This window comes from Podarcis liolepis, assembly GCF_965112155.1.
Source record: "Podarcis liolepis genome assembly, chromosome: 18".
Lineage (NCBI taxonomy): Eukaryota > Metazoa > Chordata > Lepidosauria > Squamata > Lacertidae > Podarcis > Podarcis liolepis.
Genome location: NC_139572.1, coordinates 3068528 through 3090439, shown reverse-complemented (window position 1 = coordinate 3090439; position 21912 = coordinate 3068528). Strand labels below are relative to the sequence as shown.

General features: G+C 49.5%; 3 protein-coding genes across 4 annotated transcripts in view; 2 read left to right on the top strand and 1 right to left on the bottom strand.

Moving 5' to 3' along the window:
- The window catches only part of EFNA2 (ephrin A2), a 241268-nt gene that overhangs the window by 188824 nt on the left and 30532 nt on the right, over nucleotides 1-21912 (bottom strand). The window lies entirely within an intron of this gene.
- On the top strand, nucleotides 28-1245 carry LOC310697205 (prohibitin 1-like). Its single transcript, XM_083483533.1, has one exon. The coding sequence runs from the start codon at nucleotides 329-331 to the stop codon at nucleotides 1157-1159; it is 831 nt and encodes a 276-aa protein (XP_083339659.1). The 5' UTR covers nucleotides 28-328; the 3' UTR covers nucleotides 1160-1245.
- Nucleotides 11657-21912, top strand: part of LOC310697406 (calcium/calmodulin-dependent protein kinase type IV-like) — a 28533-nt gene continuing 18277 nt past the window's right edge. The window contains exons 1-2 of the mRNA XM_083484046.1: nucleotides 11657-11880; nucleotides 12238-12827. Of these exons, the coding sequence (XP_083340172.1) occupies nucleotides 12727-12827 (101 nt within the window). The 5' untranslated portion in view covers nucleotides 11657-11880; nucleotides 12238-12726. The remainder of the gene's footprint in view (nucleotides 11881-12237; nucleotides 12828-21912) is intronic.

Here is a 21912-nt window from a genome sequence, read left to right as displayed (position 1 = left end):
CTTTTCCCAGTTGCGGCATCACAAAGGAGGGCTAGGCGATGTCGTGGGGCGGTGACATCACAAGGCAGGCCCCGGTGGTGTCACAAGGCTGTCAACCCCTGAGAGCCCCCAAAAGAGACATGGGGGTTCGAGATTTGGGGCACATGGCTTTGGGCGCGCGCCACTTTCCTTCGCCCCTTTGCCACTGCGATCGGAAGGGCTTCCGATTCCATCAGGCATCGCGGCCCGTAGGCGAGAGGGCAAAGATTTTACGTGAGCACAGAAGGACCGGGGGACTTGGCTGAGCGCTCACGTGGAGTTCAGGTCGCCGGGAGTCGTGAAGAGCCCAATGGCCGCCAAGATCTTTGAGACCATGAGCAGACTAGGGCTGGGTCTGGCGGTTGCCGGTGGCATAGTCAACTCTGTTGTTTACACCGTGGATGCGGGCCACAAAGCCGTCATCTTTGACCGGTTCCGGGGAGTCCAGGACGTTGTGGTGGGAGAAGGGAGCCACTTCCTCGTCCCCTGGGTGCAGAAACCGGTCATCTTCGACTGCCGCTCTCGCCCACGCAACATCCCGGTCGTCACCGGCAGCAAAGATCTACAGAATGTGGACATCACCCTGAGGATCTTGTTCAGGCCAGTGGCGGCGCAGCTTCCCTGGATCTACACCACGGTGGGTGAGGACTACGACGAGAGGGTGCTGCCCTCCATCACGACCGAGACCCTGAAGTCGGTGGTGGCTCGTTTCGACGCCGGCGAGTTGATCACCCAGAGGGAGCTGGTCTCTCGGAAGGTCAGCGAAGAGCTGGCGGAAAGAGCAGCCCCCTTCGGCCTCGTCCTGGATGACGTTTCCTTGACGCACCTTACGTTCGGGAAGGAGTTTGTGGAGGCCATCGAAATGAAGCAGGTGGCCCAGCAGGAAGCAGAGAAGGCCAGGTTCATGGTGGAGAAGGCCGAGCAGCTGAAAGCCGCGGCGGTCCTCTCCGCCGAAGGCGACGCAAAGGCCGCTCGGCTCATCGCCAGCTCGCTGGCTTCGGTGGGCGACGGGCTCATCGAATTGCGCAAGCTCGAGGCAGCTGAGGACATTGCTTTCCACCTTGCACCGTCCCGCAACGTCACCTACCTGCCAACGTTGGTCCAGCCAGCCCAGCAAGTGAAGCCGGCACCCCCGTCCTAATAGATATAGCCGCAATTTTAAAGCTTTCCCCATTTTTCGGGGGATTGAAAATGCAAGATGTCCTAAATAAAATGCTTTGGAAATCCCTCGGTTGTGTTTTCATTGTTTATACATATAAAAATTATACAGTGGTAGCTTGGTTCCTGAACGGCTTGGCTTCCGAACGCCACAAACCCGGAAGCGAGTGTTCTGGTTTGTGAACGTTTTTCGGAAGCTGAACGTCCGATGCAGCTGTTGGCTATTGTTTCCGGAGGCCCTGCACCAATCAGAAGCCGCGCCTTGGTTTTTGAACATTTCAGAAGTCAAACGGACTTCCGGAATGGATTAAGTTTGGCACTTTTGTTTTTGCTATTTATTCTGCGTTTTTGTTTTTGAGGCTTTTTCGGTTCATTTGATTTTGTGACTGTGTGGAACTCAGTTCAGCTACTGATTTGACTGATTGTGCTACTGCGGAAATGGATAAAAGTTCCTCCATCCAAACAATGACTATCATCAGTGCAGGTATGAAAAATATTTAATTTAATTTTTTATCATCTACAATACTGTCTTATTTGTTTTATAGTACAGCACATTGATTACTGTTTTCATTTTATGCACCAATGGTCTTGTTAGAGAGCAAAATTCAGGTTAAATTGCTGTTTTAGAGGTTGTTTTTAAAAGTCTGGAACAGATTAATCCATTTTGCATTGCTTTCTATGGGAAAGTACACCTTGGTTTTGGAATGCTTTGGTTTTGGAACTTTCAACTTCCGAGGTACAACTGCAATGGATGTGACTACGTAGTCCTGGTAATTTTAATGGGGGTTCTACTTTGAGAAGGACACGGGGTCTTATTAGATGAGGCTTAGAAAGCTCCATGGTTGAGTGGGCTGCAGAGAAATAAATACATCTTTGTGGCGATGATTACTGGGCTGGCGAGGGTGGAGGGCAGAAGATCTTATCCGACAGGAAACGGCGAACCAAAGTCCCCCACATTAAAAACAAGGCACAGAAAATAGCCCAACCAGGATTCTCAGAAAGTATCTCTATTAGAATATTATTTTCCCCTCATATCTGAGACAATTCCAGGCTTCCTTGATGTCTCCTGACTGCCGACGACTCCTTTCAAACAGAGAGCCTTGCTTGGTTTTCGTTTCATATCTCTTTTTCCCCTGGAAAACGGAATACATTGACTCTGTCTCTTGTCCTTCTGGTGTCCCTGGTATGTTCCTGATATTTCGGGAGGGGGCTGGTGGGATGGCTGGATTTGCATCCAGTTTCTCTGAGCTGGAGGGAAGAGGAGGGGGTGGGAGGGAGAGAGAAAGAAAGAGAGAGAGAGAGAGAGAGAGAGAGAGAGAGAGAGAGAGATGGCTGTCTAAGGATAATGATTATTTATCACTGTTTCATCTCCACCATCCGCCGAGCTCAGTGTTTTATCCACAGCAAATAAATAAATATGTTTAAACAGAGGACACTGCCAAGCGGGTCTGCAAACATGGAATTGGCTCCCTTTTCCCCATCCTACCACTGCCCTCTCTGGTTCCTCTGTGGCATTTTTGGCATTTCTTCTGAGCTGGTCTGAGTTGCCCAGGCCCGAAGTTACCGTATTTTTCGCCCTATAGGATGCACTTTTTCATCTCCAAAAATGAAGGGGAAATGTGTGTGCGTCCTATGGGGCGATGCAGGCTTTCGCTGAAGCCTGGAGAGCGAGAGGAGTCGGTACGCACCGATCCCTATTGCTCCCCAGGCTTCAGGAAGCTATCCGCAAGCCTCGGGAGCCCGCGGGAGTTCGTGCCGGCTCCCCAGGCTTGCGGATAGCAGCCTGCATCCCGAAGCCTGGGGCGCGCTGTCCTATGGGGCGAATGCAGGCTTTCGCTGAAGCCTGGAGAGCGAGAGGAGTCGGTGCGCACCGACCCCTATTGCTCCCCAGGCTTCAGGAAGCTATCCGCAAGCCTTGGGAGCCCGCGGGAGTTCCCGCCGGGCTCCCTAGGCTTGCGGATAGCAGCCTGCATCCCAAAGCTGGGGTGTGCTGGGTGGATCAATGGTCTTGACTTGCCTGAAACCCAGCCTTTTCCTGCGGGGGAAAGGCTTATAGGAATATAGGAAGCTGCCTTTAAGCAAGTCAAGACCATTGAGCCACCCAGCTCAGTATTGTCTACACTGACCGGCAGCAGCAGTGGGGGGGGGGTCATTCCCAGCCCTACCTAGACATGCTAGGGGGATTGAACCTGGAACCTTATGTGTTCAAAGAAGGTGCTCTCTCACTGAGCAATGGTTCTTCCTCTAAAAATAAATATTCCAGTCCTCATTGTTCTGAATTAAGAGAACATGGACTGCGAGAAGATCCAACCTATCCATTCTGAAGGAAATCAGCCCTGAGTGCTCACTGGAAGGACAGATCGTGAAGCTGAGGCTCCAAGACTTTGGCCACCTCATGAGAAGAGAAGACTCCCTGGAAAAGACCCTGATGTTGGGAAAGATGGAGGGCACAAGGAGAAGGGGACAGAGGACGAGATGGTGGGACAGTGTTCTCAAAGCTACTAGCATGAGTTTGACCAAACTGCGGGAGGCAGTGGAAGACAGGAGGGCCTGGCATGCTCTGGTCCAGGGGGTCACGAAGAGGCGGACATGACTAAACGACTAAACAACAACTTCTTTCCAGTGGGGACTCAGTGTCCAACCTCGGCAGACAGACCGGAGTCCAGAGCCAGAGAACCAGAGGCAGCTAAGCAGAGGGCGGCAGGTTCCGGGTGCCAACCTCGGCGTGGCTCTCAGGACCACGCCACCACGCACCAGTTGTTCTGCAGATGAGTCCAGTCCTGCTAACCTCCAGCCGCCGTCGGTGAGCAGCAACCTGGCTCCAAACGACTGCAATCTTTCTTTTACGGGGAAAGGGAAACAATCTGAGCATCATAACAACTTGGCCACAATAAGGAAATTTTGCCCGTGGTATGACTGTTTTCCACCTTCGTATTTCGACTCTCTGGGACCCTATCTGCATAACCTAGCAATTCCAAAATAAAGACGCGCTTTTACTCTTGCAACATTGAATGTCTTGCCCTCGGCTGCACCTGAGGGATGATTCCAAATATTCCACACGAAAAACGCTTATGTCCCTGTGGAGATGGCAGTCCCGAATCGGTGCGCATGCCCTTCTGGATTGCACCCTTTATAAAGACTTGAGGAATGAGATTATCACCCTTCTTTTATCGTCCATTCCAGGTCGCCCAGCCACTGCCCCAGTGTCCTTTCTCTTGGCAGATCCAGATGAGCAGGTGACAGCAAAGGTGGCAAGGTTTTTCGCTGGGGCAATAAGAATAAGATCCACTATTTGACCATTGATTCAGAACCCCAAAATGTATTTTATATAATTGACTTTTTCTTTCTATTCTTTGTATATCATATCGTTGTTCTTTTGCTATGATAGATGGTTGATGCAAATATTCATTCATTCATTGATTCATTCATTCATTCATTCAATGTCACGACGCCCAGCCACTACCACCATGCACCATATTTTTCGCCCTATAAGACGCACCAGACCACAAGACGCACCTAGTTTTTGGAGGAGGAATACAAGGGAAAAAATATTCTGAATCTCAGAAGCCAGAACAGCAAGAGGGATCGCTGTGCAGTGAAAGAAGCAATCCCTCTTGCTGTTCTGGCTTCTGGGATAGCTGCGCAGCCTGCATTCGCTCCATAAGACGCACACACACATTTCCCCTTACTTTTTAGGAGGGGAAAAGTGAGTCTTATAGAACCAAAAATACGGTAATTTCTCTGGGCAGATCAAGATGAGCAGGTGACAGCAAAGGTGGCAAGGTTTTTAGCTGGGACAATCAGAATAAGGTCCACTATTTGACTATTGATTCAAAACCCCAAAATGTATTTTATATAATTGACTTTTTATTTCTATTCTTGATGTTCCGGCATTGCAGGGGGTTGGACTAGATGGCACTTTGGTTCCCTTCCAACTCTCCCAATCTACGATTCCATGAGATAATCAGTCTTCCACTCCCCTCCCTTTTCACAGCTCGGTGAATACCGGTGGCTGAGAGCCAAAGCATTGTCATCTGCGAGCCAGATCTGGGGAAAACCGTGTGTCGAGGGAGCCGGATTCAAGTTCCCAGCACCGCAAAAAAGGGAATTTTTGTTGTGCTGCCCTTTGCCGGGGGCCAAGTCTGACAATTCAGGGGGCCGAATATCGCCCCCCAGATCCAAGAGTCTCAGAGCCCCTGCCGCAATGGGGTTGGGAAGGGTCGAATCCAGACGGAGGAGCGGAAGGAGAGGGCCGACTCCTCACTCGCTAACCAGCCGGAAGAAATGGAGCGTGTTATTAAAATCCCATTAGCACGCATTTCGCATATTCAATATCCAGAACGCCGTCAGAGGAACCCATGGCGAGGCGCGACCTCATTCGCTTGCCCCTGCTGGAGCGCTAATTTCCTACCTTGTAGGTACAAGAGGAAGACCGTGTTAGAATTCCTCGCCGGTGCAAGGACACCGCCTGCCTTCTGGGAGCCTGCAAATGGATGATCCCAGAGGCGGAAGAATGTCCTTGGGCTGGCGGAGAATTCTAACACCGTCTTTTACATGCTGCGACGGATACGGCGCTCAGAGCCAGCTTCTCTGCATGGTCTCCTGAGCACCGGGGGACAGGTGGGCTGGGCCAGATTAAGAGATGTGCCGGAGTAGTGCCAAGTTAAGATGTATGCAAGCTTTAAAGACCAGAGTCTGAAGTCACCCGACGGCACGGCTGGACCCTGCCCCAAAATATAGGATGCAGACCTTATGTTGTTCTTGTCTAGTCGTGTCCGCCTCTTCGTGACCCCCTGGACCAGAGCACGCCAGGCACTCCTGTCTTCCACTGCCTCCTGCAGTTTGGTCAAACTCATGTTCGTAGCTTCAAGAACACTGTCCAACCATGTCATCCCCTTCTCCTTGTGCCCTCCATCTTTCCCAACATCAGGGTCTTTTCCAGGGAGTCTTCTCTATACCCACATCAGATTATGGATCTGTGTAAGAACATAATGACCCAAAGAACCTAGGAGTTCAGGTAGACTGTCTCTGGAGCTGGAGGTTCCATAGAACAGCCCAGCAGCTGGGTCAGGCCAAAGGAGGCCCATTTAGTTCAGCACTCTTCATAGGGGCGGAGGAAGGGGGTGCGGTGGGTTGGGCCGCCCCGGGAGTCACCACTGAGGGGGTGACAAAATGCCGGGCGGCACTCACCGCGGGGGCTGCAGCGCACCCGAGTCACGCATCTCCCCTGGGAGAGACACGGTGGCATGGGCGCGTGCAGGCTCTGCGCTGCCCAAACGGTCCGCCTGCTGCCTCCCCCCCAGCTGTAGGGCGGCTGAGTGGGAGGAGGCAGGCAGACTCCCGAGGCCCGCAGTGCGCCCCACCCCTATGGGCAAACTGAACCTGGCACCATCTGCATTCAAAATCTGTACTCTACCACTGAATAGTAAAGGTAAAGGGACCCCTGACCATTAGGTCCAGTCATGACCGACTCTGGGGTTGTGGCGCTCATCTCGCTTTATTGGCCGAGGGAGCCGGCGTACAGCTTCCGGGTCATGTGGCCAGCAGGACTAAGCCGCTTCTGGCGAACCAGAGAAGCATGGAAACGCCGTTTGCCTTCCCGCCGGAGTGGTACCTATTTATCTACTTGCACTCTGACGTGCTTTTGAACTGCTAGTGGGCAGGAGCAGGGACCGAGCAACGGGAGCTCACCCTGTCGTGGGGATTCGAACCGCCGACCTTCTGATCAGCAAGTCCTAGGCTCTGTGGTTTAACCCACAGCGCCACCCGCGTCCCCTCCCTGCCACTGAATATTTTCCTTTAAAATAAAGCAAGATTCCAGTTCTTATGGTTTGGGGGTGGGTGGGAATGTGAATAGGGATATAGGGTGTTGGGTTATACCTAATCAGGCCTATTGGGGCCAACCAGCAATCCCTTTTCCAACCTACAGAGAGGGAAGCAGGGGGGTTTTTGGGGGGGAGGGAAAGTGGGGGACAAGGCAAGCAGTTTTGCTGACCCTTTTGGCAGTTAAACTCTGGAAATGAGGCTTGAAGATAGTGAGATTTTGCATCCATCTGGGCCTCCTTTTAAGACATCGCTTTCCCCTCGTTCTGAAGGCTTCGCACCCCTCATTCCAAAGTTTGGGGGCCCGGCTCTCCATCGTGCACCCCCATCCTTCTCTCTCCCCCCCTTGCCTGCCTTCCAACATCTTTTTAAGATAAAATCCAGGCGCCTTTTAACCTGTGAACTGCTGTGTCTTGATGTTAAAATTCCTTTCCCCGCCGGAAGGTTTAACGCCTTTACCCCTTTACTCCTTTGGAAAGGTTTTGAAGGCAAAACAAAGGAAGATGTGCTGCGCTGTTCCTAAAAGAGAGGCCTTCGCTTTGGGGAAAGACCCATAGCTCAGCGGTAGAGATTCTGCTTCGCCGGCAGAAGGTCTTGGGCTCAGTCCCCAGGTAAGGCTGGGAAAGCAGCCCTTTTCCGAAATCCTGGAGCTCTGCTGCCCCTCAGTGTGGGGCAGTCAGTGATGCAGCAAGGCTGTGGCTTGGGGGAAAGCATCTTCCTTTTTACATCAGTCTTTGGTTCAGAGTCATGAGGTCTGGAACTAATAATAATAATAATAATAATAATAATAATAATAATAATAATATATTTATACCCCGCCCATCTGGGCAGCTTCCACAGCCACTCTGGGCAGCTTCCAGCAAAATATTAAAATACAATAATTCATCAAATATTAAAAGCTTCCCTAAACAGGGCTGCCTTCAAATGCCCCCCTTCATTTGAGGATCACAGGGTGAGCACAATTCAAAGAGTTGGTGATGACCGTGAAAGCTTAAGCGGCCTCAGCCCAGTATCCCTGAAGGAGCGTCTCCACCCCCACTGTCCAGCCTAGACACCAAGGTCCAGCTCTGAGGGCCTTCTGGCAGTTCCCTAACTGCGAGAGGTGAAGTTACTGGGAACCACGCAGAGGACCTTCTCAGTGGTGGCCCCCGTCCTGTGGAAAACCCTCCCATCAGATGTCAAGGAAATAAACAACTGTCTGACTTTTAGAAGACATCTGAAGGCAGCCCTGTTTAGGGAAGCTTTTAATGTTTGATGCTTTATGGTGTTTTTCATATTCAGTTGTGAGCCGCCTAGATGGGTGAGGTATAAGTAATAAATTAGTAGTAGTAGTAGTAGTAGCAGTAGCAGCAGCAGCAGCAGCAGCAGCAGCAGCAGCAATAGTAGTATTGTTGTTGTTTAGTCGTTTAGCTGTGTCCGGCTCTTTGTGACCCCCTGGACCAGAGCACGCCATGCCCTCTTGTCTTCCACTGCCTCCCGCAGTTTGGTCAAACTCATGCTGGTAGCTTCAAGAACACTGTCCCACCATCTCGTCCTCTGTCGTCCCCTTCTCCTTGTGCCCTCCATCTTTCCCAACATCAGGGTCTTTTCCAGGGAGTCTTCTCTTCTCATGAGTTGGCCAAAGTCTTGGAGCCTCAGCTTCAGGATCTGTCCTTCCAGTGAGCACTCAGGGCTGATTTCCTTCCGAATGGAGAGGTTTGATCTTCTTGCAGTCCATGGGACTCTCCAGAGTCTCCTCCAGCACCAGAATTCAAAAGCATCCATTCTCCGGCGATCAGCCTTCTTGATGGTCCAGCTCTCACTTCCATACATCACTACTGGGAAAACCATAGCTTTAACTATACGGACCTTTGTTGGCAAGGTGATGTCTCTGCTTTTTAAGATGTTGTCTTAAAATAGTAGTATTAGTATTATTAATTGGCCTGACTCAGTTTAGCTAAGTTCCCCCCTGTTCTACATTCCCGTTTCTGGTATTTTCCATTTTTCACTTTTGCCACAAGCCGCTTTAATTGGTATCCACACAGAAAAGCAGGCTACAAATAGGAACACAGAACGAAACCCATCAGGAAAAGCCACGACGACACTGATAAAGAGGCCAATAGCCCCGCCCTGTGGCCATTACCCACGACAGCAGCTGCCCAGCGGAATATAAGGACTTGCGTTTATCTCCAGGGCTGGGCAAAGGTCTCTCCTTCCCTTACAGCAGTGGTCTTCAACCCGTGTGCCGTGGCTCCCTGGAATGCCTTGAAGGATGGTCAGGGGTGCCGCGGGCAACACTGAGCTCTGTCTCTCTTCTCTTCCCTCCCTCCTCTGATGCCCTCTGGTGTCTCTGCCTCCCAAAGGCTGGCACGGCTGTTTATTGCAGCAGCCCTGGCTACAAGCTCCGCAGGCGAATGGTGCCTCTGGGGGTGCTGGGTGCCAGGGGCTGAGGCGGCCTCGGAGTAAGCAAGCAAGCGGACAAGGGAGCGCAGCCAGCCAGTCCACTAGCCCTTGCTGTTGGGAATGGACAGATAAGTCCCAGGCCCCTGTGGGGCAGTGTAAGGCAGCACCTCTCTTTGGGGTGGTTTGGGGGGCAGCTCAAAGACCAGCGACTGCCCGGAGGACGCCCAAGCAGAGAGAAGAGGCTGAGTAGGATTTGCCACAGCACCTGATCACAAGGGCATCTCCTCAAAGCTGGATGTTGGATGATTTATAGAACATAAAGCAATTTCCCTAGGAAGAAAGCTGGCAGCATTCAAGCCCTTTTAATAATGTTGTTGTTTAGTCGTTTAGTCATGTCCGCCTCTTCGTGACCCCATGGACCAGAGCACACCAGGCACTTCTGTCTTCCACTGCCTCCCGCAGTTTGTCAAACTCATGTTCGTAGTTTTGAGAACACTGTCCAACCATCTCGTCCTCTGTCGTCCCCTTCTCCTTGTGCCCTCCTTCTTTCCCAACACCAGGGTCTTTTCCAGGGAGTCTTCTCTTCTCATGAGGTGGCCAAAGTCTTGGAGCCTCAGCTTCAGGATCTGTCCTTCCCCTTCTATTTGCCAGGAGGTGATGGGACCAGTGGCCATGATCTTTGGTTTTTTGATGTTGAGCTTCAAACCATATTTTGCGCTCTCCTCTTTCACCCTCATTAAAAGGTTCTTTAATTCCTCCTCACTTTCTGCCATCAAGGTTGTGTCATCTGCATATCTGAGGTTGTTGATATTTCTTCCGGCAATCTTAATCTTAATAGTAAATAATAATCATCATCATTTAATAATAATCATTTTATTATTTATACCCTGCGTGCCCAACTGGGTTGCCCCAGCCACTGTGGTCAGCTTCCAACACACACTAAAGCATAATTTTAAAAATGAAACGTTAAAAACGTCCTGACACAGGGTTGCTTTTTTAGTTTAGACTCTAGAGAAGAGGCGAGTAAGAGGCATCTGCACAACATGACCGGTCCAACAAAGTCGATGTTGAAGAATCCTTGCTTCGACATTGGTGATCTTTGCTTCTTCCAAGACACTGGTATTAGTTTGCCGGTCTTCCTAAGTGATGTGTAAAAATTTTCTGAAACACCGTTGATGGAAGCTTCCGAGGAGTTGGAGATGGCGTTTATAAGCAGTCCATGCTTCACCAGATGGGCTGGGCTAGCACCTTTGGGTCTTCTGGCGTTCATAATGTCAGGAAGTGTAAAACAGAGTTGCCGTTTATAAGTGGTCCATGTTTCACAAGCAAGCAGACAGGTTAAACCTGCTATAGCTCAGTTGGTAGAGTAAGGTAAAAGGGGTAAAGGGGACCCCTGACCATTAGGTCCAGTCGTGACCGACTCTGGGGTTGCGGCGCTCATCTCGCTTTATTGGCCGAGGGAGCCAGCGTACAGCTTCCGAGTCATGCGGCCAGCAGGACTAAGCCGCTTCTGGCGAACCAGAGCAGTGCACGGAAATGCCGTTTACCTTCCCGCCAGAGCGGTACCTATTTATCTACTTGCACATTGATGTGTTTTCGAACTGCTAGGTTGGCAGGAGCAGGGACCGAGCAACGGGAGCTCACCCCGTCACGGGGATTCGATTTGCCGACCTTCTGATCATCAAGTCCTAAACTCTGTGGTTTAGACCTAAAGGTAAAGGTAAAGGGACCCCTGACCGTTAAGTCCAGTCGTGGCCGACTCTGGGGTTGCAGAGCTCATCTCGCTTTACTGGCCGAGGGAGCCGGCATACAGCTTCTGGGTCATGTGGCCAGCAGGACTAAGTCGCTTCTGGCGAACCAGAGCAGCGCACGGAAACGCCGTTTACCTTCCCGCCAGAGTGGTATCAATTTATCTACTCACGCTGGTGTGCTTTCGAACTGCTAGGTTGGCAGGAGCAGCGACCGTGCAATGGGAGCTCACCCCGTGGCGGGGATTCGAACCGCCGACCTTCTGATCGGCAAGCCCTAGGCTCTGTGGTTTAACCCACGTCCCTAGTTGGTAGAGTACGAGACTCTTAAACTCAGGGTGGTGGGTTCGAGTCCCAAGTTGAGCAAAAGATTCCTGCATTGCAGGGGGTTGGACTAGATGACCCTCGTGGTCCCAACTCTACAATCGTACGATTCCATGATCCCCCAACTTGGCTGGATACAGAATGAGTTCATCAGGCTGCAGCATCTCTGCTTTGGAGAGCCGGAGGAAGTGGCAATGAAACGCAGGCGCCTTTGGGTGGCAGGAGCGAGCCAGGTTTGGGAGGCTGAAGCTGGCAAGCCACACTTTCTCAAATAGAGGTCACCGGGATGTTGTCTCTCCCGGGCGTGGTCTCTGAGCATCCTTTGAGCATCATCCACCAGAGCAGGAACGGAGGACCGCTCCGGAGGGACAAATTGCACTCCACGATGTGAAACTTGAACCTCGCCGAAAGGAAGGCTGCAGCCCAGGTTTGGAAAACCGCCGGCGCCTCCATGCTGATATTGTGGGGTTTATTTTCCGAATATAGATGCTGTTGTTGCTATAATTATTGGACAGGAACAAACAAGGGCCGTATCTTTTCCTTGGACACCTGGCAAAACAGGGGTTCCCACGCCAGCCCCAGCAGCAATCCTGGATTTAAAGCAATATCTTGAGACTGGAGCGGGTGGGGGAGCATTCTTCTCCGGGTAGACCCCCCACACACACTTGAAAATATTTGATATGGCCTGGAGGGAGGGTGGTTTTGGAAGGCAGCCTGAGGAATAGGAATAACTTGACTTGTCCTATTCTGCCAGGTTGGTACATTATTATTATTATTTCTCAAGGTGATCCCCAGGATGTAGAAAAAGCTGGAGACTTTGTCAAGAAGCAGAAGACACCCCATCACCTTAACTGGAGGAGGTGGCCAACCCAGGCCTGAGGGAGAGAGATTGCAGCGATTCTCGGGCACCCCCAAACCTCAAGGGGTATCTCTAAAGGCAAAGACTCGCTTGCCTTTTTTGCAGGAGGCAGCTGGGGGCCTCGTGCAAAACGAGCGTGCGACGGGCATGTAAGGAGCGTGCAAGGAGCGTGTGAGGCGGCCTGAGGGGCTCCATCCAGCCGGCGGAGAAGCGGCCCACCTGCCACCCTCTTGTGCGGAGCTGGAAGCGGAGGAGGGAGATTTGAGGACGTTTATTCTGATCCTCCCCGGATAATCCTGGAAATTGCTTTCCCATCTCCCCCACTCCCTCCCTGCCTGCCCATCTGTGATGTTTTAAGAGGGCCAAGCGAAAAGCCAGCCTCCTTGCCTCCGGGAAGGACCCTCTGCCCCAAAGATGCCCACCTCAAAGTCTCTGGAGGACGAGTACTGGATCGAGGGATCACGCAGGGATGCAGTCCTTGAGGATTTCTACATCATGGGCCCGGAACTCGGCAGGTAAGGATGGGATCTAGAATTCCTTCTGGCTGTTTATTATTACAGTGGTACCTCGGGTTACATACGCTTCGGGTTACATACGCTTCAGGTTACAGACTCTGCTAACCCTGAAATAATACCTCGGGTTAAGAACTTTGCTTCGGGATGAGAACAGAAATCGTGCTCCGGCAGTGCGGCAGCAGCAGGAGGCTCCATTAGCTAAAGTGGTGCTTCAGGTTAAGAACAGTTTCAGGTTAAGAACGGACCTCTGGAACGAATTAAGTACTTAACCCGAGGTACCACTGTACTATCATCGGCATGCATGACACTTTGGAGGGACCAAAGGGGTGGGAAGCCATTTTATTCTGAAGATCACTAGTCCATCTAGCTTAGTACAGTCTACACTGGCTGGCAGCAGCTCTCCGGGATTTGGGGCAGGCTTACGTGGAGATGTTGGGAATTGCACCCGGCACCTTCTGCAACCAAAGCAGATGCAGAAACGCTAAGCTGTGTGAGTTACTTCGCTGTTTGGAAATTCCCTGTAAGATTCCAGGCTTCATGGATTCGAATACAGGACTGGTTTTAAGTTGGGATGTAACACGCCTTATACTGAATCAGACTAATAATAATAATAATACAGTGGTACCTCGCAAGACGAATGCCTCGCAAGACAAAAAACTCTCTAGACGAAAGGGTTTTTTGTTTTTTGAGCTGCTTCGCAAGACAATTTCCCCTATGGGCTTGCTTCGCAAGATGGAAACGTCTTGCAAGTTTGTTTCCTTTTTCTTAACACCGTTAATACAGTTGCGACTTGACTTCGAGGAGCAACTCATAGAACGCGGTGTGGTAGCCTTTTTTGAGGTTTTTGAAGACTTTGGTGATTTTTGAAACTTTTCCAAAACTTTCCCGACACCGTGCTTCGCAAGACGAAAAAAATCGCAAGACTACAAAACTCGCGGAACGAATTAATTTCGTCTTGCGAGGCACCACTGTAATAATAAATTTTATTTATATCCCACCCTCCCCAGCCGAAGCCGGGCTCAGGGCGACTAACAACAATAAAACAGTACAAAAGTACAGCACAAACAGCACTCTAAAATCATTCATTATAAAATTAATTAATTCAACCCACTGGCAACCATTGGGCCAGAGCTCCGCGAAGATTGCCGAGGGAGGGAGTCAGGCTGTGCCCTGGCCAAAGGCCTGGTGGAACAGCTCTGTCTTGCAGGCCCTGTGGAAAGATGTCAAGTCCCACTGAGAATTGAACCCAGGACTTCAGCAGGCATAGGAGGTGTTCTACCGCTGAGCTGCAGTCTTTCCTCAAAAACAGTAACAAGATTCCAGTCCTCATGTTTCCGAATAAAAGGCTGGTTTTAATAGGTGCCTTATACTGAGACATTGCTCCACTTATTATTATTATTATTATTATTATTGATTTGCATACCGCCCTTCATCCAAAGATGGCAGGGCAGTCCAAAGCATAAAAAAAACAAAGTGCAGAATAAAAACAAGAACGAAAACAAAGCGAACCAATAGCCCTCCCTTCCAGAATATTAATCACCCCCAAACCTGGTAGAAGAGGAATGTTTTTGCCAGCTCCCAGTGCCAGGTTTACATATAATCTAAGCAAGCTATAGGTTAGGGCCCCACTCTCTTGGCGGCCCCCCCCCCAAGAATTAAAGGGGGGGAAACCTGGATGTACATTTCCGAAATATGAGATAAAAAACAAATAAAATAAAACCTACATCCAGCAACAGTGTTGTGTAAGCACCTATTTGTTATGTGCCAATAGCTTGAGATACCTATGGGGTCCATAAATGACCATATAGCATATATTCAACACAAAAAAACAGCAACTATTTGTTGTTGACAAAGGACAGCTGGACATAGAAAGGGCCCCATTACCTTCAGTAGCTTAGGGCCTCATCAAACCGAAATCCGGCCCTGCCTGCTCCCTAAAGGTGTATAATGAAGGAGCCAGGGAAGCCACTCTGGGGAGAGAATTCTACAAACGGCAGAGCCACTGCAGAAAAGGCCCTGCTCTCGTGTTGCCAACATCTGGACCTCATGTGGAGGAGGCACACAAAGAATGGTGCCAGGATTGTTGGCACGGTCTGGCAGCGGCTCTCCGGGGGTCTCAGGCAGGGGAAATATTTCCAGCCCCCCCCCCAGGAGATGCTTTTGGGGACTGAATTGGGGAAATCTGCCAGCAAAGCAGATTGCCCCAACCATAGGAGTTCCCTTACTGTTTAAAGGTAAAGGTAAAGGACCCAGTCAAAGGCGACTCTGGGGTTGCGGCGCTCATCTCGCTTTCAGGCCAAGGGAGCCAGTGTTTGTCCGCAGTCAGCTTTCTGAGTCATGTGGCCAGCAGGACTAAAACACGTCTGGCGCAATGGGACACTGTGACAGAAACCAGAGCGCACGGAAACGCCATTTAACTTCCCACCACGGTGGTACCAGTTTATCTACTTGTCCAGGCGTGCTTTCGAACTGCTAGGTTGGCAGGAGCTGGGACAGAGCAACGGGAGCTTACTCCGTCGCGGGGAATCGAACCACCGACCTTCTGATCGGCAAGCCCAAGAGGCTCAGTGGTTTAGACCACAGCGCCACCCACGTCTGTTAGGTCTTACCACCTGCCTACTGTTAGGTGATGTACTGTAAGATTCCAGTCCTTGTGATTCTGAATTTAAATAGGAAATTAAGAAAGTGCCATCTACTGAATCAGACCGTTGCCCCATTTAGCTCAGTATTGTCTACACTTACCGACAACAGCTCTGCGGGAGGTTGGTGAGGACTGTGGCCTGGGAGAGTTTTGGGGGCCAGGCACCAAGGTCTGGAGGGCCGCATGTGTCTGCGAATGTCTAATTCTTTCAAAAAAATATATATTCCTTTTTCCTTTTGGTGCCCCTGTTGTGCTACTGCCCCAAGCACGTGCTTAAATCTGCCTAGCGGGCAATCCAGTCTTTTGCCCTTCAGGGTTCAGACCCCACCCCACCTTCACAACAAAAGCTGCGAAACTCTGCATGGGAGTCAATCCCATTGCGCTCAGCAGTCGAGAAGCACTGGTTCGCATTCTGCACCTCTGGGTGCGCATGCCTGCCACCAGAAACACGCCTGGGCAGATGTCTCACACCCCGGCCGAGCTGCCAAGGACTGCTTTGAACTGACAATAACAAATCATAAAACGAGAGGAGGGAGAAAGGTTGTTTTCTGCTGCTCCAGAGAAGCGGACACGGAGCAATGGATCCAAATGACAAGAAAGAAGATTCCCCCTAAACATTAGGAAGAACTTCCTGACAGTAAGAGCTGTTTGACAGTGGAATTTGCTGCCAAGGAGTGTGGTGGAGTCTCCTCCTTTGGAGGTCTTTAAGCAGAGGCTTGACAACCATATGTCAGGAGTGCTCTGATGGTGTTTCCTGCTTGGCAGGGGGTTGGACTCGATGGCCCTTGTGGTCTCTTCCAACTCTAGGATGATTCTATGATTCTATGAACTCTCGCTCGCTTTTTTCATTAACCTGAAGAGCAAGCACCCTCTTGCCATTTTTGTCCACAACCCTGCGAGGTTAGGTGAGTCTGAGAGGCCACACCCAAAGCCATACACCCTGGGATATTCATGGCCGAGTAAAGAGATTTGAACCCTGGTCACTCTCCGGTCGTAGCCCGACAATCTAACCACTACACAACACAGATAGTGATGATGCTTAGCAGGATATTTACTTTCCTTGGGTGGTGTTTAATCACTTGGTGAACATTCAAGCGGTGGTGGAGCTGTGGGTTAAACCACAGAGCCTAGGACTTGCCGATCAGAAGGTCGGCGGTTCGAATCCCCGCAATGACGCGGTGAGCTCCCGTTGCTCGGTCCCTGCTCCTGCCAACCTAGCAGTTCAAAAGCACGTCAAAGTGCAAGTAGATAAATAGGTACCGCTCCAGCAGGAAGGTAAACGGCATTCGCCGTTCTGCTCTGGTTCGCCAGAAGCGGCTTAGTCCTGCTGGCCACATGACCTGGAAGCTGTACGCCGGCTCCCTCAGCCAATAAAGCGAGATGAGCGGTCACAACTGGACCTAATGGTCAGGGGTCCCTTTACCTTTTACCTTTAGTTTCCTTGGGTGGTGTTTAATCACTTGCTGAACATTCAAGCGGCAGTGGGGGTAAATGTGTTGGGTCTTTAGGAAGCTCCTGGCATGCTCTTCTAGTAAATACACATTGAGATGTGTTTTTAAAACGCTTATATTTGGGGGATATTAATCCTGATCAGTGCGCTGGCTGTAACAGAGCCGTTGGGTAAATCCTTAATTAGGGACATAGACTCTCTCTCTCTCTCTCTCTCTCTCTCTCTCTCTCTCTGGCTCTCCCAGGGAGGGAGGGAGAAACAGCAGAATTCATTTCACTGTTTCATCGCCTTTCTTTCAGTCTTGCCACCGCCTCCGTGGTATCTCTCTTAAGGCATGCTCAGCCAAATTGAACAAACAGACACCTTAGCCTTTGTTAATTTTCCATCTGGCTCATGGGAGTGAGAGAAGAACAGATGCTTTCGCTTAAGAGTTTATCTGCAATTCTGCAAAAGCCCTTTCTTAAGCACGCCGCTCCTCTCTAGTCGTGACTCCAGCCCCCCTTTAACAACGCGCAAGGTTGCTCTGCTTGCAAAATTCAGCTTCCAAAGAATATCCTTCCTAACTTGCACTAGCAAGTGCCTATATGTAGCAGAGTTAAAGGTAAAGGTAAAGGGACCCCTGACCATTAGGTCCAGTCGTGGCCGACTCTGGGGTTGCGGCGCTCATCTCGCTTTACTGGCCGAGGGAGCCGGCGTACAGCTTCCGGGTCATGTGGCCAGCAGGACTAAGCCACTTCTGGCGAACCAGAGCAGCGCACGGAAATGCCATTTACCTTCCCGCTGGAGCGATACCTACTTATCTACTTGCACTTTGACATGCTTTTGAACTGCTAGGTTGCATGGAAATGTGTCTGGACGGACAGCGTGGTGTAATGATTAGAGTAGACATTCCCAAAGTGAGGAGTACTGCCCCCTGGAGGGCGGTGGGGTTACCTCGTAGGACACTAAAAGGCAAGGGGGCAGCAGAGGAGCGCTGGAGGTGTAAATCAGACTTTAAAAAGCTGCTCTCCTAGGTTCCTATTTAAATCAGCCCTTTATTCCGAATCATGAGGACTGGACTGTTGCTCTACCTTGGTTGTCAATCCCGAACACCGCAAGCCTGGAAGGGAGTGTTCTGTTTTGCGGACGTTTTGCGGAAGCCAGACGTCTGACGCAGCTTCTGATCAGCTGCAGGCGCTTCCTGTGCTCAATCGGAAGCCGCGTCTCAGTTTTCCAATGGTTCCGGGAGTCAAACGGCCTCCCTTAACAGATTGCCGTATTCGTCGCTCTATACGACACACCAGACCACAAGACGCACCTAGTTTTTGGAGGAGGAAAAAAAATAAATAAATCTGAATCTCAGAAGCCAGAACAGCAAGAGGGATCGCTGCACAGTGAAAGCAGCAATCCCTCTTGCTGTTCTGGCTTCTGGGATAGCTGCGCAGCCTGCATTCGCTCCATAAGACGCACACACATTTCCCCTTACTTTTTAGGAGGGAAAAAGTGAGTCTTATAGAGCAAAAAATACGGTAGGTTCGACAACCAAGGTACCACTGTATTTGTTTTGGAAATGACCACAGCCCGCCAATCAGTTCAGACAATGCTGATCTAACCTGACTCAGCACCAGGAAGGCTCCTGTTGCTCCATCTCCACCAAAGATGGAGTTTCGGGCATTTTGTCAGCATCTGACGTCAAAGTCGGTTTTGCTTATGCTGCTGGAAATATACAGAGATGTGGGCAGGATGAAATTGCAAAGGATCTGGGGAGGGAAGGAGCAAAGTGAGCACGGCTAATTTTACTTTCCCATCCACCTGCTGCTGAAGATAATGAGGTTCGGCGGAACAGATGCCAAAACCAGGCTATTCTTAGCAAGAGGAAGCATAATCCGGAGACGCCGCGATTTCCACCATCCTGCTGGATGTTAAGAGCGGCTGTTTCCTGTCATTTCCATTTCACTTTTAATTTGCACGGCGCCTTTTCTATATTGCTGCAAGGCGGTTTGCAGCGACGAAATGTACAACGAAGACCACACACCTTATAATAATCAATCAATCAATCTTTATTACGGTCCGGAGACCCAACAAATCATTACAAATCAATACACAATTCATACAGCCTACCTCCAGGTTAAACAAGCATTTTGTTTAGAATATAGGGCTCATTTGTTCTTGCAACCACCGATAAAAACTTTGCCACTGCTAACGTTCTAGCATTTGTCCGGTCTTCCAGTAGGAACCTGACATAGTGAGCCTCTGATTTTCCCAGGCAAGGTACCAGCAAGGGTAATATCAGTTCAGCCCTGGCATGCTCATATTTTGCACAGTGCAACAAAATACGTTTTATGGAATCAATGTCTTGAGCACACGAGCAAACTCTGTCCTGGTAGGGAACTCCTCTCAACCTGCCAGCCAACACTGCAGAGGGAAAGACGTTTAGTCTGGCTTTGGTGAAAAGCCTTCGGTAGTTTGGTACTGTCAGGTTTTTAATGTAAGATGTTGACTTAAAGACATGCCCATATTGTACCCCTGCTGCCAGCCGACTACAGACTGTGTGCGATCGAGTTCGCAAGTCACTGTGTGCATTATCCCATAATCTTTGCTTTAAAATTTTTTGGGCGCCTTATTACCCAGGTAATACACTTGCGGGGGTGACAGACCAATGGGGTGACTTTTTTAGTCACGGTTTTCTGCTATTTGGTGACAAATTCCTCATTGGTCAGGTGTTGGTACAAATCCTTCCCTAGATTAAACACTGAAATCCCGAGCTAATGTCCGATACAAAAAGGTCTTAACTTTGAAATGGAACGGCTTATATATAAAAAAAGAAATATTCAATAATCCTTTGGGATACGGTAGTGCGCATCAAAGTTAACTCTCAAGACATGAGCAAATAATGGAACAGAAACAGAAATTCACTCTTAAGTTACAATAAATAATTACCCCAGCTATGATCTTTTTAAAAACATTTTTTGATTCATTTTCACTTTTAACATTTATCATCATACATAAATTATCAGATGTCAAGGAAATAAAACAACTACAGTGGTACCTCGGGTTAAGTACTTAATTCGTTCCGGAGGCCCGTTCTTAACCTGAAACTGTTCTTAACCTGAAGCACCACTTTAGCTAATGGGGCCTCCTGCTGTTGCCGCTGCCAAAGCACGATTTCTGTTCCCATCCTGAAGCAAAGTTCTTAACCTGAGGCAATATTTCTGGGTTAGCGGAGTCGGTAACCTGAAGCGTATGTAACCTGAAACATATGTAACCCGAGGTACCACTGTATCTGACTTTTAAAAGACATCTGAAGGCAGCCCTGTTTAGGGAGGTTTTTAATGTTTGATGTTTTATTGTGCTTTTAATTCTGTCGGGAGCTGCCCAGAGTGGCTGGGGAAATCCAGCCAGATGGGCAGGGTATAAATAAATTAATAATAATAATAATAATAATAATAATAATAATAATAATAATTTTGGTGGGTATGCTGGTGTCCCTGGCTGCACCTCGGGAAGCCGACTCCCAGGCTGTGCGACGCACGAGCCACTTCGCTCCCCCCCAAAAAAGCATTTCTTGTCAGCCTGTGCTGATCAGCATGTAATCTCCCCGTAAACACAAATTTGCCAATCTGCTCAGAAGGGACGGAGGCTGTCAAGTCCCCAGGCCTGGGCCAGAAGGGGTCCCTTTCGGGCTCCAAAGCCGCTTAAAGGTTTAGAGCTTCTTTAGCATTGTGGTTTTTAATTAAAAACTGTTTTAGCAAAGGCAAGCCAGAAGCAGGCATGGGGAGGACTGGGGGCTGGTCTCTAAGTCCCTTCTGCACCCAGCTGTGTGGATCCACAATCCCAGGAAAGGCCAAACTTCCCCATCCCAGTGCCGCCACCCCCCCCCCAAAAAAAGTGTGCTGGGTCGAAATTTGAATCTGGCGGTGTAGTTCTCCAAATGCGCATACAGCAGTACCTTGGTTCTCAAACGCCTTGGTTCTCAAATAACTTGGAACCCAAGCACTGCAAGTAAGAACCCAAGTAAGTGTTCTGGTTTGCGAACTTTTTTCGGAAGCTGAACGTGCTCCGTTTTGAGTGTTATGCTTTTCATTTGAGTGCCATGCTTCCATTTTGAGGTCTGTCTTCTGTTTTTTTCTATTTATTTTGCATTTTTGTTTTTGCGGCTCTTTTTTTGTTTTGTTTTTGTGACTGTGTGGAACCCAGTTTAGCTACTGATTGATTGTGTGACTGCAGTACATTGATTATTGCATTCATTTTATGGATCGATGGTCTCGTTAGATAGTAAAATCCATGTCAAATTGCTGTTTTAGGGGTTGTTTTTAAAAGTCTGGAGCGGATTAATCTGTTTTGCATTGCTTTCTATGGGAAAGCGCGCTTTGGTTTTGGAACGGACTTCCGGAACGGATTAAGTTTGAGAACCAAAGTACCAGTGTATAAGGGGGAAAGTGTGCACTGAAAATTCATGTTAGTAGAATGTGCTTCTCAAAAACATTTACACGAGTCAAAACGTGCTTGTTGGGGTAAGTGGTGACATGATATCAACGCTTGTAAAATTATGCCTGGCATGGAAGAAGTGGGTGGAGGAAAGGTTTCCTCCCTCCCTCTAACACTAGAACTTGCCGGTGAAGCCAAATGTTGGAAGATTCAAGGGCAGAAATAAAGAAAGCCCCTCTTCATGCAACACATTGTTAACCTGCGGAACTCACTGCCACAGGAGGCGGCGATAGCCACCAACTTAGATGGCTTCGGTTTCATCGTTTATCAGTTTGAAGGTTTTATTCCCCTGCAATCGAGTGGTATATAAACTATGAAAGAAAAAGATATTCAAACACAGTCCTGACCACCCCTTCCTGCAATGATTTCAATCAAGTTCTTTAGCTTGCCTCCTAAAACATTATGATTCACAATTACAGTGCAATAGTGACATCACTGTTTTAGGTTACTTGTTTGTTTGATACCCTGTCCTTCAGTTGAACTTTGAAGGGGGAATTACAGCATATAATGATAAAAAGAAAAACACA

Excerpts from the sequence above, each read along its gene's own strand:
- LOC310697205 (XM_083483533.1), top strand. The coding sequence starts at position 329 with ATGGCCGCCAAGATCTTTGAGACCATGAGCAGACTAGGGCTGGGTCTG.